The 14,745-nt window shown below is 40.3% G+C and overlaps 2 protein-coding genes across 7 annotated transcripts in view; both read right to left on the reverse strand.

The window, feature by feature from the left end:
- Positions 1 to 7,702, reverse strand: part of dnajc6 (DnaJ (Hsp40) homolog, subfamily C, member 6) — a 52,791-nt gene extending 45,089 nt beyond the window's left edge. For 2 of the 4 annotated variants that reach the window (XM_050055460.1, XM_050055459.1), the window contains exon 1: positions 1,577 to 2,094. In XM_050055460.1, coding sequence (XP_049911417.1) covers positions 1,577 to 1,784 — 208 coding nt within the window. In that variant the 5' untranslated portion in view covers positions 1,785 to 2,094. Of the gene's footprint in view, positions 1 to 1,576; positions 2,095 to 7,471 lie in introns of those variants that run through there. The other 2 variants (XM_050055461.1, XM_050055463.1) reach the window with 2 other exon arrangements.
- Positions 7,703 to 8,814: 1,112 nt separating this feature from the next.
- ak4 (adenylate kinase 4) overlaps positions 8,815 to 14,745 on the reverse strand; it is a 15,479-nt gene continuing 9,548 nt past the window's right edge. For all 3 annotated transcript variants that reach the window (XM_050054746.1, XM_050054749.1, XM_050054745.1), the window contains exons 4-5: positions 13,578 to 13,696; positions 8,815 to 12,039 (exon numbers count right to left, since the gene is read on the reverse strand). In XM_050054746.1, coding sequence (XP_049910703.1) covers positions 11,913 to 12,039; positions 13,578 to 13,696 — 246 coding nt within the window. In that variant the 3' untranslated portion in view covers positions 8,815 to 11,912. The remainder of the gene's footprint in view (positions 12,040 to 13,577; positions 13,697 to 14,745) is intronic.

A 14,745-nucleotide genomic window follows, 5' to 3' on the forward strand; every position in this document is an offset into this window, starting at 1 on the left:
AATCCCCTTTCCTCATTGACCCTCCCACCCTGCTCATCCAGCTTCTTTTGTTTCACACAAATGTTCATCCCTGGTGGCTGGCTGACTCCACAGAGCACTGCAGTGAGGCTCCAAAGACTCACAAAGAAACACACTTGTCTATTAGCACTCATTTACTGCAATCACTATAATTACTGTTATTATGTTGTAATATTGGCAGTAATAGTCGTAGTAGTGGTAATTTTATTGGACTACTGACCTTTTTTAACTAGAAACTCCACATGGGTTAAAGATAAAAACAAAAATGATTTTGTAAACATGGATGATGTGCAAACATTACGTCTACTGTTCACATCTAAAATATTCAAATTAGTTACTTGGAGATCGCTTGGGAGATGAGGAAAAGGGCCTTTATTTGAATGCACTTTGCACTTGTATTTCTTGTCTTTCATCTGCTATCAAACACACAATTTAACTGAAATAAATTCACATAAAGATGTTATCTAAAACTATACATGCTACGTCATTATTTTTATATATTTTATTTGAAGTTTAATAAACAGTTGCATCTTGTAATCCCATACAGAATGGGCCAAATGTTTGGCGCTGGACGTAAACACAAACTATCTCAGTGGTAATTGTAGTACCAGTTTTATAACACCATAATATTTTTCTTGTCATGGGGCTCTTTTACAGAGAAAAAAATTGATCGTAATGAGGATAACGTGTCAAAACAAATGAGCTATTATGACTGAATTCAATAAAGCATGTAGGGCATTTGTCACCAGATTAATGATGAACAGATTTGAGTTTTAATTGGATACATTAGCCTCATAATCCATCATTCACAGTCAGTTGACTAAACTTCTGAACTGAGAGTATTTTGTGCCTCTGTTGCCTGAAACTAAAGCAGGATTTATTCTCTTTTATTCCTTTTAACTGTATAAGACATAGGAGATTACAGTACAGTTAGTGATACACAATTTCACACTGAAAGACCATAAAAGAGTAAATAGGCTATGAAATGTGGTTTGAAAAATGACTGGAAAATGAGTTTAGTATTCACGTGCTTCCATATCTAAATGCATAAGGGACACTAGAATAGAGTAATATATGTGTACTTATTATTTCTAAAATATTAGGAGTACTGATGCACAGACTTTTGGATGCTTTATATATCTAAAACATACCTATCAGTCTAAAGTCAAATGCATTGGTACTGGTTATCCAATAAGAAGATGTGCAGGACTGGTTAGCACCTCATGTTAGAACACATGATGCATAGTATTTTAGAAATGTTACATAAAACCAATGGCACTAGAACATGCCTTAACTTGTTCTGTATAAATGCAGTCATTGAAGTGGAGTCTGGGAGACACTGTGAACCCTGCAGGGGGGGTTCCTGGAGGTGCACAGCATCACTGTATACTTCCACTACTTGTTAGCCATTGTGTGTTGTCCACTGCTAGCCTTCCTCCACACCATGACACTTACAGGCCACGTTTATACCGCGTAAAGTCATCCCATCTCACTCAAACACTCTCCAGGTCAGCGTAAAATCGCCATCCAAGTCGCCGGAGGCGGTGAGGACGCTTACCTGAGCTGTCCATGGTGCTGCAGTCCTCCTCTCTCAGCGGGCCTGCCTTCGGTCCAAGGGTGGCCGCTATGGAGCCTGCGAGTGTGGCGCTGCCGCTGCTGCTGCTCCCTCTGCCGACACTGAAGCTGTCTCCGCCGCTATCGACCAACTGCAAAGATTCATAGCCATCGTAACTGGTCTTTTTCTTGTAGGCCCCCAGCAAGCTCATTACCGAATCACACAAAAAAGGGGGAATTAAAGACAAAAGAAGCCCAAAACACGTAGTAGGCTACGCCGCACCGTCGCCGCCAGCACCGCCACAGCCGCCGCCGCTGCTACTATTGCTGCTGCTGCTGCTGCTGGGTGCACATGTCCGGGGAGGAGAGGAGAGGACGACCGGTCTCCTCTGTTTTCTGGGGGAAGAAATATTCCGCCGGCTGTGCTCCCTCCCTCTCTCCCTCCCTCTCTGTTTCAGTCTATCGCCTCCTTCTCTCTCAGCAGCACTGCATTTTACTACGACGCTGCTGCTGCTTCTGCTGCTGTTACTGCTGTAGCTGTAGTCCCCGACTGGGTAGCCTTAAAGGGAAATCCACCCCAACACACAACCCTCTCATGTTCCTGCTGCATATATTATTCACATACTCTAATCAGTAGTTGTGAGTAGAGCCTACTATAGGCTTATTTTTCCCTAAAGTTCATTAATACAGGACATTTTCATGCAAAAAACCCCAAAACAAAACAAAAAAAACAAGAAAATAAAAATAGCCTGTCATCAAGTGAAAAAAGTCACATATTAAGCACCACTGACACAATATAAGTCCCCCTCAGTTTAATATAATAATATAATAGGTGTATTTTAATTGTCTTTGGTTGTGAAGCCAATAAAATTGAGTGGGATCCCAATTTTATAATTCCTATTTTGGGTGGATTTCCCCCTTAAGCTCCTAAAACCCTGCATCCTCCTATGAGGGCATCACTTTTTTGGTTTCCTGCACCTTCTGCTTAACTTAGACCTGTTGTCCTCATCTGTGGACACTTCTTTGTGCCATCTAGTGGTGGTAAGAGCAAAATGTACTAATCTGTATAAAAACAAGATGGCAGCCATCTCTGCAAAGTCAGCCTGCAGCCGATCCTGACACAAAAGTGGGCAAAACCCTATCAGATTTTATGGCCGAAACTTATTTATTCATGATTAATAATGTTTGTAGTTTGATATGACTACATATTCGACCAACTTTAGCGACAGTTACAAGCTAAGACGCTGTTAATTAGGAAGTACTCGCTTAAGGACATTGGGAATTTATCATCAGCTTGTTGAAGGACATTGGGACGATGTTTAGTTTTTTATAGTTATCAGGTCCTACTGATCCCAAATAGCTGAGAGAAATAAAAAATGCAGGCCAAACAAAAGTTCAGGTCTCAGGAGGGGTCTCAAGTCCGTTATGATTGTCCTATGTTCAGGTCTTTCCTAGTTTGTCCAGCCATCAGTTCAACAAGATATTCAGTTCGCAGTGAAACTGGTGTCAGCAGACGTTTGACATTTTAGCTTTAGAAATGACTCAAAGTATCATCAAAATATTTGCCAAAGTAACTGCTCTGCTACAGATGTATAAAAGATGGTTTCTGCTGTTACCGTGACTGTACATGGTGAGGCTCAGGTGATAATTTAAAGTGCACTAAAGAGGAAAAATTGCAGTGTCATCTATTAAAATAACAAAAGCCCTCAGGGAAATAAAAGAAATATTGAGCTTGTTTAAAAAAAAACCCTCTCTTGCTATGACCTGCTTTCTTTGGTATAAATAAGGAGCAAATTATGAAACTAGGCTCATAATAGGGCAAAATTATTAATTGAGTCCTGTGCTGAAAATAATCAGGGACCTCTGGCTGTGCCATAATAAAAGGATTCAAAGAAGAGGAGTCCTGTAGTCAGCACTGCAAGACAACAGCACCATGCTTTGTCAGAAAGGGGAAACTCACCCTGCATCAAAGGGAATTTTTTCAGCCCTCGACTCACAGCAGCCATGACTGTTAATAGGCTCTTTGTAATATAATTAAAATCCAACAGATTTGTAATTTTAGCCCCAAATTTGTCATTTCAGCTCCAATTTTTTTATGTAATGACCCTGGATCCACGAAGGACAAAACACTGACCAGTGATGGCATGCTTCCTTCCTTGGCCTTGTCCCTTGGCAACGGAAACCCTGCATGGTTCTGAAAAGAGGACATGAGCCTGGGAAACTCTTTTAGGAGAGCAGACGGGAGCTCAAAGCACAGCGGGAACGGAATGTCCGAAAGGGAGGAAAGATACCCCCGCCATCACCGGACGCAAAGTGCTGCCGCTCCATTGTTGCCATGGAGCTTCCTGTCCTAGCCGTGCCTACCAATATTTACCCCCTGATGCCCTTATGAGTGTGACTGTTTATGCAGCAAGCAGGTACGGTGAGGACATCATAGTATCTGCCACGATCGAAGGTTTACACATAAAAACATGACAAAAACACAATCAAAAAACACACACTGTGTGATCTATGGACAGAAAACTTTAAGATAAACTATTCTGTTAATCATTTCTTTCAATTTCAAGCAAAATTTTCCAAATATTAAACATTTCCAGCTTCTCAGATGTGAAGATTTGCTGTTTTTCTTTGTCATTTTTGATAGTTTTTGGGTTTTGTACTGTTGGTTAGACAAAACATACAATCTGGATGTGTCACCTCAGGCTCTGGGAAATTATAATTGGCACTGTTAACTGTTTTTTAGGCATCTAAAAGACAAAAAGATAAATTAAGTGATGGAAAAAGAAGCAGATTAATCAACAATGAAAATAATACAGCCTTGAATTGAAATAAAAAAAAACTATATACTCCAAATTGAGCAACATTACAGATTTTGCACTAATAAATCATATATATTTTGGCCTATATCAGACCTCTTATATGTCTTAATACAAAAGTTTTAACCACAATTGAAGGCACTGTACTGTGGATCCTAGTCCAACCCTTATGAGTGTTGGCCAACCATTGCACAAATATGGGCAAATGGCTCACAACAAAAGTAAATGCCCACAATAAAGCTGACACAGCACTTCCTTTAGTGACCTTTAGCGACATCAGGGACACTGTAAGACAGGTTTTCAAAGACCTGGCTGTGACACACCGGCTGCACATGCTCCTTGGACACTGAGTAATGTTGACTTCGGAGGCAGTCAGTTACATCCCCTTTTAATAATTCCTAAAAGCCTTTAGACCTGAAAGCAAAGCTCAGTGCCATTTTAACAGTTTTATGACATTGCTATGATACTGACTGCGGCCTTGAATCTCTTCAGTGGTTTTTACCATGACTCTCAAGGATGAATTGAGGATTAATGATTATCCCCATAACAGTTACAGCAGAATCCAGGAATCTGCTGGATCAGCTGTAGGTCTTACTTGACAAGACAGACGGTGGACTTGAATCTGTGAGCTAAATCTGTCAGACTTTAGATGCTGTAATCCAACGATTCTTGTTCTGTGGTAAAAACTGAAGCCTAACAGATACGCACTGGCTGCTACATGTCTTCATAGAAATATATAGATAGGTAGGTTACCAAGGAGGAAGTGGGTAAACTCTGCTTTATATTCCAATGGCTTTTTGGCTGATAGGTGGGTGTATTGTAAACAGCCAAAAAAAGGTAAAGGGTATACCCCATATACCTGTGTATATTCTCCACCACACTATGTACAGTAAACCCCTTTTACACCTGCTCTTTTAAATGTGCCATTTACAGGTACATTACAAATAGAAAATCTATTCCTCGATGGTGAAATAGTTTAAAGACACCACGAAATCGTAAACACATTTTCAAGTTTCCTACATCCTTGTGTTGATTATTAATTTATCTCGTTACATGCTAAGTACTGTAAAACTTCAATTAATAGCCTAGTCCCAATTAAATGCCCGTCCCTTTTACTAGCCTGGTGTAGCGACAAATATCAAATAAAGGCCTGTCTCAATTAGAGGCCTGGTCTAGTTGCCAAGCAGTTCATTTTCATAGACGTTTTTTGGATGTATAAAACCGGGTTGTTGGCTACCCACTTGAGCTAACATTGGTTAGCTGTTTAGATCGCACATACAACTATAAATGTTTACACTTTTGTCACTATGGAGATGCTACACATCGTTAGCTCAGTTCATTTCATTTTACTGAAACCATGAGCACCAGAGAAGACCGTAATTCATTCAGATTTACAGGTATGATGAAAAACAAGTGGTGACTCCCTTCCTCTGAAGCTGTCATAAAGTCAGAATATGTGTCCGTACCTTGATTACTTAGTAATTTATTTATATTTCTTTACTCCGGAATGGTCCCCCGATCAAAATAATCAAAAGTGTTTTTCATGAAAATTAATTTGTTATGAATGAATATTGTTTTAACAGATTGTTGTGATTGTATGTCCCATCTTTGCTGAGCAACAGAATTAAAGGGCTGTCCCAGATATAGGCCTATTGAGTTCAGCGATTTAAACAAATAATAGCCTGGGCTATTGATTGAAGTTTTATGATAGATGTCAAAAAATATTTTTTGAGCATTTGTATATTAAAATATCTCCCTTTTCTTTTCCTGTAAAATCGGTTTGATTACTTTAAGTCAGCTTTATTTGCTCAAACTTCAGTAGAACATTTCTGAGGTACTTAGACTTTACTAGGGCATTTCAATTTTCTGCTACTTTCCACTTCAGAGGCAAATATTGTGCTTTTTACTCCACTATATTTATTTGGTAACTTTAATTTTTTGCAGATCCAGATAGATAAATCAGCATAGAATTATCTGATGAATCATGACTTATTATTTTGTATACATTAGAATAAAAAAAAGAAAAATTAAAAGAAAAAAACTCCTCAGAACTGAAGATGCCCAAATAAAACTCGCTCCACTTTAACCAGCTGCAACATTACAGTGGTGCCTACACATTAATGCATCAATATATAACCCAATTGGGCCATTCTGTCTGATGAGTATTTTTATTTTTGTTTAATAAGTCAGTTTTTTATGTCCAAACAAGATGATTCAGTGATCATGATCAGAGCATGAAACCGCACCAAGCTGTGTTAAGCTGCTCACGTGACATGCGTGACGCTGGTGGCAATGTGACGGAGGCAGCTATTGGACAATACAAGAGAGGAGCTGTCCTCTCAGTGTGGAGCCTGCCCCGGATGATGAAGATGGTGACTGTAATAATACTGATAATCAAGATGCAAGAGACTTCAATCACGACCAAATGCCTATAATACTATAACAGGCTATAATCTAATAATAATAATAATGATAAACCTGTTGTCTTAGAATAATACATGGATTTGCGGAGTGGGTGCTGTGTGCCTTTAACTGGTGTCCTGAAACGCCTTTACCGACATCATCAGCTGACAGAAAAATCCAGCTGATATCAAAGCGCCAACCTTCACACTGTTAATTCAGTCTAGTCCTGAGGTGTCATTAATTTTAAGGAACAAGCAGCAGCAGCAATAATTCTCATACAGACAATTTAAAATGTGTCATTAAACTTGACTATGTGAAAAAAATCGACACCTGCTGAACCAAAATAACCCAAATGATGTCATTGTTGATGCTCGCGTGCGCATCCAGCCACAGGCCCTGTGATTTTGGATGAATTTGTCTCCCCAGGTGGAAACAAATGCAGTATATTTCCCCTCGGAGTGAGCGCATGCTGGTGATAACCTCTCTGTCCACCGAGCAGAGATGCACCATGGAGGGGAAGTGGTGTGCATTTCCAGAGGCAGCCTGATATTATATAACATCCACACATCATGATGCTCTTTCCTTCTCTGCCCGGTTAGAGATGTGCGTTAGAGAGCAGCCATGCCAATAAAACACGTCTCATGAATCACATCAAATGAAGAGAAACAGATGACTTTTACCTTTCAGAGCGCTTTCTACCATTCTCCCGGGAGCGCCGTCTTGTGCCGTGGTGGAGATGCGCTTTGAACCTCAGCTCCGCGCACAGGCACCGACCTTTGATTTGTCATTCGCTGCCAGTCAAAGGTCAAAGCGTTATCCAGCCCCGTGAGGCGCACTGCAAGTCCTGCAAGGATTCCCCGGTATCTCCCTGTTAACCTGTCCCTAAATTTACAAGAGGCAGCGCTAGGCTACAGCATCATCAAATAATCACATTTTTGCATGTGAGCAACAAACAGGGGTCCAGCGATGGCGATTGGTAGATCTGCAGATGATGTGGATGCGCGTAATCCAGGCAGTGCAAGGTAGAGTGGATATTCGTGGATCTGTACAGTAGAAACTGCGCCGCTCAGCGAGTCGTGCCTGAGCTGTCAGTGAGGCTGAGCCAGCTCGGTAAAACCTGGGATGGACCTCAGAAACGGGCTGAATGTAAGGCATGTGCATTTGCTGCAGGACATGTCTTTAATCACACAAGAGAAGGGCAGCAGGGCGGCTATCAACACTGGTGACAAGATGCACCAATAAAACAAAAATTTATGGATTATTTTTATGTCTCAGAACAGCTGAGCACCACTTCTCTACAGCAGGGGTCCCCATAGGAACTGCAAGTGCTCATGAAAAGCCTTAAAAAGCACCCTGCGTTTCAGGTTTTGGACGCACCAGGAATACACGAATCTGCGTTATGCGTCATGCATGCACAAAACACAGCGCTGCACCTTCTGTCAAAAGGTAAACACAGCAGATGAGACTGTAATCCGAGCTCTGATGCACACAGGGTTTATTTACAGATCTGGGAGGATTAGACGCGAGAGGAGATGTAGACACTATTCCTATGTACTCGGATGCGCGCGCCTGTGTGTGTGCATGTGTGTGTTTCTGTGCGTAAATATCCACCATGGGTTTTGTGTTTAGTCAAAGTTAGCACACCCTCCTGCTGCTTCCTGTTTTTCTCACGTGGTGTGAAAGATCAAGGAGCAAAGAAGGGAGGAGCAAAGCCTTTCTGTTATTTTTATGTGCTGCAAAAACAGCCTATGGTGCATACCCAGAGTCTTCAAAGTAGGTTGTGTGCAGTTTAACCAGGCATCACTTAGAATCAAAGATTTATCATTCACAGAGTTAGTGTTTTTGTGTGTGGTTACACTGCCCTCTTGCTTACAGTGTGTTTGAACTGTGAAGTAAGGGTTAAATAATCTAAAAAAAAAATCTGTCTACACCCCACCAAAGTATGAAGTAGCTGGCAGTCTCCCACACAGTTAGATTCTGCACAGTTTTGTTGGGTATCTCATACAAAAACAGTGAAAGCAGCCTTGAGAAAATAGTTTTATTGTGTTTGGAATGCAACATGTTTGGACAGCATAGTTTTGAAAATAGGGAAGAAAAAAAAATCCTGGTGTTACATAACAGCAGTGGGGTTTAGTCACATACAACATAACAGTCTGACACCACACCCTTTCATTCAACACAGACTTGCATATTGTGCTCCCCGACATAAAACCAAGGTGTAAACCACATGCTCTAACTCCTCCCACAGATTCATCCCATCCCTGCTTCGTCAGACATCTTACTCTCTTGTTACTCAAGCAAAAACATTATCAAATAGAAGTGTTAGAGTTCTTCTTTTTTGCATCTTTGGTCTGTCTCAGCGGCCTTCAATCTGTACAACATACAACACCTTCTATCTTTAGACCATAGATGAGGAAAGAAACGCCACAGAAAAACATTGATACAATGCAGTTTTGACCTCGTGAAAGAAAGTCTTAAAATAATGCATGTGATGGGTCACTTATGGCTAATTCCTGAATTAGTGCATGTTGCCATTTTGAGGCTTCACAAAAAAAAAATCAGGTAGTAACATTTTACTATAAAGTGAAGCGTTTAACAGAGCTGAAATGTACATGTTGGTGTTTATTGCACAGATTAGTCTAGTCACTAGTGTGCTTAAGTTATTGTAAAGAGCTAACTGCTGTGCCATTGGGTGAAAATGTGACCTATGTTTTAACTTCAGATGATGGACAACAAGCTTTTCTGTAGGGTGAGAAATTATTGCAAACTTTTACCAATCACTTACAAAAAACTATTTTAAAAAAACCCACAAAGTTGTTCACACTGCAAAAGCGATTTATACAAACAGTTTGAAAGATTAGACCTTTACATATGCGCCCCCACCATGCTTCTGAATCACAAAAGTGATGCATTACTCATAAAGCTACACCCAGCTGTATCTTAAAGTTGAGCAAACCCTGCAAACCATCGCATTTTACAAACAATCATCTGTGACATTTTCGAAATCTCCAAGGCAACCTTTTATATCTAAAGGAATGTAACAGCATTGAAGACACTCGTCTGTGCACAGGTCTTCATCCCAGTCACAGAGTGTGCTGTAGAGTGACTGCGAGGGCCTTTTCAATCTTGTCCAGCATCAGCCCAGTAGATTGTCCTGCATGTTATCAGTTGCAGATTGCATAATATTCTGCAGAATTTCAATACAAAAAGCAAAGAATAGCAGTTTACATAGCGCACGTTGTTTATGTAACTGATGGATATATTCTGAGCTGATCAAGCCAAACAAATAAAAACTGACTCTGCAGGATCACTGCATATGTAACAGTTGACTTGTAGGCATTACATACAGCATATTAAACAACATTCAGGTTTGCACAACTTATTAGAGAAAAAAAAGACCCAATAATGCCTTTCAAAGATTGGTTTTGGCTTTAAATGTGACACAATGCATGATGTCAGTATTGCTCTCATTCAATCTGACGGTTAAGACTGTTGTGAGAATTTAAAGAAGCTCTTTATGACATTCAGAGTGTATCTATGACTCAGAGATTGTCTACACACGGCTCTCAACATGGAGGTGGCTGAGCTGGCCGCTAGCAGCTTACAGTGCTAACAGCGCTAAGAGTGCTAACAAAGGCAATGATGCTGAAGCGCGTGGACTGGACGGTGGGGCCATGCTTCTGCTAATATCAACAGTAACCACCGTATGACTGCATTGCAGAATGGCAGTGATAAGCTAGCCAGTGGGAAACACACACACAGGGACTAACACCCACGCTAACATGCATGTGCAGTCAGACTGGCTATGACAACAAAAGACAGAGAAGCTCAGATTACACTCCACACAGAGGTAGCGTGACTTCATTTTCTGCTCGGGACGCCATTACTCCATTATATCTTTACAAAGAAAATAGTTGTTTGCTGCGATATAAAGAATCTGAATATCATATAGAGGTCCTTTAATAAAAATGATTTTGCTCAGTGAACAACTCCTCAGTGAAGGGTAATCGAAGGGTTTTACTTCAGTATTATATGGAGTATACTCGTGGAGGCAACAGCATGATAAAAATGTAATGTAAAGTGTAATGAATCAAATGTGTAAAGATAACAGACTATTTAAGTGCTATGTCTTATGTTTTCTTTCATTTATTATCTGGGGTAACGTTGGTGTGAGACACTTAATATTCTGATTTGTGGTTTAATATTCTACCTAGTCTGAGTGGGCGGAAGTTCACTGCAGAGATCAGCCTCTCATTGGGCGGAACGAGCCACCCGCTGAAGTCCCGCCCTACCACCTCCGGTTGTGTAGCAGTTTTCAACCGTTAGCAACACGTCCTTTACTAACTTTTATGGTGTTTGATTTTGCGGGGATGTAGCCATTTTTCTGCCATGGTTCGCGTCCTGTAGGCAATATTTTTGTGGGCGTGTTACAGCAAAACTTGTTTCCCCCCGGCAATATTTTTGCAAGCGCACCGTTTGCTGTGGCACCGCCCAGAACGATTGTGATTGGTTGAAAGAAATACAAGCAGCCGGGGCGTTTTTTTCTCCAATCTTAAAGTGAGAGTCGGCCCAGCCAGACCTTTCTTTTCTTGAGAAATGTCTATATTCTACCCTACCCTATAAAATATTGCTACTGGAGGTCTACAATAAAGGGAATTCTTCCTCCGCTATTTAGTTTTTCTTTTGTTTTGAACCTTAAATTTGATTCCCTGAATGTGCTATGGTTTAGATTCAATGTGCTAGGATTTGAATAATTGCAGATAATAAAAGACAAAAGTGCAAAAAACTGCTTGATGGTGAGTGCTTGCATAAAGTTATGATTTACAAAAATGGTCCGTTTTGATATTGCCCCAAAGGATCTGAACCTTCCACTATGATAATGCAGAAATCAAAACAATCAATAAAGCTCTAGAAATATTTGCAGCATACAACCTTTCCTTTAAAAACCCAACCGGTGATTGAAACATCTTGGATGACTACAGTTTGATCGGTGTCCGTATTTGTCTCTCTAAACCTTACTATTAAGGAAACTAAAAGCTGAGGCCAGCATGTGCAAACATCACCCCACTTCCTCTGGCTGCTTTGTGATGTTTTCCTGTGGCCCCTTCATTCATAGTAGTGTCAGGGTGTCTGGGTTTGGAAGGCATCTGATGGCTGTGTGTCCATTTTGGTGGTGAGGAGGGAGTTGATATAAGGCCAAATCCGGTCCGTCTCTGTACCGGAAAACGAGTGCAGGATTCCCTGTGACCTGAGAAAAGAAAAGAGAGAACAAATAAAACAAAAGCTAGGTAAAATTAAATAATTGACTAATTGAATGGCAGGATCTGGTGTATCAGATTTTGAATTTTAAATAAGGAATGCAGGGATTTAACATAGCACTCCAATAATATTGTCAGACTAATGGACAGTTAAAGGAACAGTGTGTAAGACTGAGGGGGATTTAGTGGCCTCGAGCGGTGAGCATTGCAGTTTAGGAAGTTTTTACTGGAAGCCGAATTATCCACAAAAGTCTCTTCATCTCCAAAACAAACAGACCAGGTGAGTAAAACTGGTAAAAACCCTGAATAAAGCAGTTTCACGTTATAAATCAGTGTTTTTCCTATGCTGTTTGGCACATCGCAGAGTGACCTGTGCAGCACCTGTTGATGTGTACTAACCTTTTTTCTCTGATAACTTAAGATTCATACATTCAGGAGGTTTTGACTGGGAGACGAAATATCCGCAGAGGTCTCTTCCTCTCCAAGACAAATGGACCCAGAGATTTAAACTGATACGTAGATATAAACAGCTCATTCTAAGGTACTTGAAACACAACGATTCTTATTTTACACTAATGAAAACAACTTATTATATTCAATTTCTGCCAATAAGTCCTCCTAAATCCTACACACTGGACCTTTAAATAAGTTAAAAAAAATCTAAACTGATACATCTCCATCCATGTCAAAAATTGGGTCCTACATAACCCACAATGCAACTTAACTGCAAACAGTTCAGCTGAGATACAGGTGTGCTATCCTATTGGCAGCTAATGTCGTCTCGAGCTGCTAGCCTCAAGCAGAGATGAGGAGCAGACTACACAGGTCTGGTAACTTTAATTCTGTCAAACTCCCCATGCCCTGATTTTTTTTTCATATCCAAACTTGAAGTCTTCAGCCCCAAAGTGACTCAGACTCAAGTGACTCCACTTGAGGCAATGAATCCGGTTTAGTGCAGCTCCCTCGAGAGCTGCAAAATGCTTTATACAACTTTTTTTCCCATGTGCAGCAGTGTTGCCTCAGTCTTGATGGGTAAAACTGGAGGACTTCTCCTTTAAGGAAGGCAGCTGTAACTCAGACAACCATCCAAGACATCCAAGAAAAGGGAGTGTTCTGCTGACCACTGTTTTGTTCTATTTAAAGTGTGAAATAAGAGATGACTGATCACTAAAACAGCTAAGACTTGAGAGCTGACTGCTGAATGAAAGCCTTTTTAAATCAAGAAACAACCAGATTCACATGATCCCACTTATGACCTCCATGTTCTGTTATTGTTTGACATCTGGGTTTGATCTTCTATGTCCAACTTTGCACGTGACTGCTCTTCTTGACAGTATCCAAATCTTAATTCTCTGTTATAATAATACTATACTTTGCAATGTTAAAGAACTTAAGACCAGTCATCTGATAGATTATCTGTTTAAATAAAGTTTCAATGTGATATCATATGTTGACAGCAAGAACTGGCTCTACTGGCTGCCTGTGGGAAAATTGCTACTAAAGATGTGTGAGTGTAGTGCTTACTGACTTGTATAAGTCTATGACAGGCTTGGCCACATCTTTGTAGTGTCTCAGTCTGGCCATCAGGGCTTCTGGTTTGTCATCGTCGTGCTGAATCAGTGGCTCCCCGGTGATGTCATCCTTACCCTGGGGAATGCAACACAAGGTCAAACATGGAACAGTGCAGCAAAGGTAAAATCAAGATCTCTCAAACTCTCACAGCACAGGAGATTACACAGTAAAATCACACTACTTATCAATATCAAGGTGGTTTGGAAAGATACCAAGAACATAACATCAACACTGGCCATTAAATCTGGAATATTTTTCCAGTTGTTGCTTGAACTTTGATCTTTCCAGCCATTGTTTGTGCAAAAATGTGCCATTGTGCAATGGTGATATCTTGGTTTGAAATGCCTCAAATGTCACATACTATTTCCTCTTTCCTCATTCCTTTTCATTTTTGCATTTTGTTTAATAAAAAAAACATGCTGCAAATTATTTTATTATGTAACTAATTTCCTGACGTGAGGCAGTGCAAACTGATGCCAATGGTACATGGCCTCACAGTCAAGCAAACAAGAGATATACTGGAGACAGAGGGCACCAAAAGCTCTATATCAGTGTCCTCTTCTAAAACTCCACTAATTTTCACTGTTACTGTCACTTATTTATGTTTACCATTTATTTTAATTATTTAAAGGTCCCCTTCAGATATTTTTCAAGAATCATTAAACCGCTCTGCTTTGTATAACAATTTGTGTCTGATGTGGTTTTTTCACAAAAAAAACCATTTTCTGTGGAGGCATGCAAGAAAAACAAGGTTTTCTTCACAAATTCAAAGTAACACAGCACGACCCATTGATTTACAAATGGTCATTTTGAAATATTCCTTTAAGTCATTTTTCATGCAAAAACATTTCATGGTCCCAGCTTCTCAGATATGAAGATTTGCTGGTTTCTATTTATTAAATTGAATAAAATATTTCTGCATTAAAGGATAACTTCGGTATTTTTCAACCTGGGCCCTATTTCCCCATGTGTATGTGTGCGTATGATTCATAGGTACAACTCGTTTTAAAATTGGTTCAGTATTGAGGGAGGTGGATGCAGCCGGCAGCTGCGAGGTAGATATGGGGGCAAATGCGTCCCGTTTAAGTTTGCGCATTAAAAGTGCTTTTTTTCGCCACTGACCG

The sequence above is a fragment of the Epinephelus moara genome, chromosome 10, assembly GCF_006386435.1.
Source record: "Epinephelus moara isolate mb chromosome 10, YSFRI_EMoa_1.0, whole genome shotgun sequence".
In the NCBI taxonomy this organism is placed as follows: Eukaryota; Metazoa; Chordata; class Actinopteri; order Perciformes; family Serranidae; genus Epinephelus; species Epinephelus moara.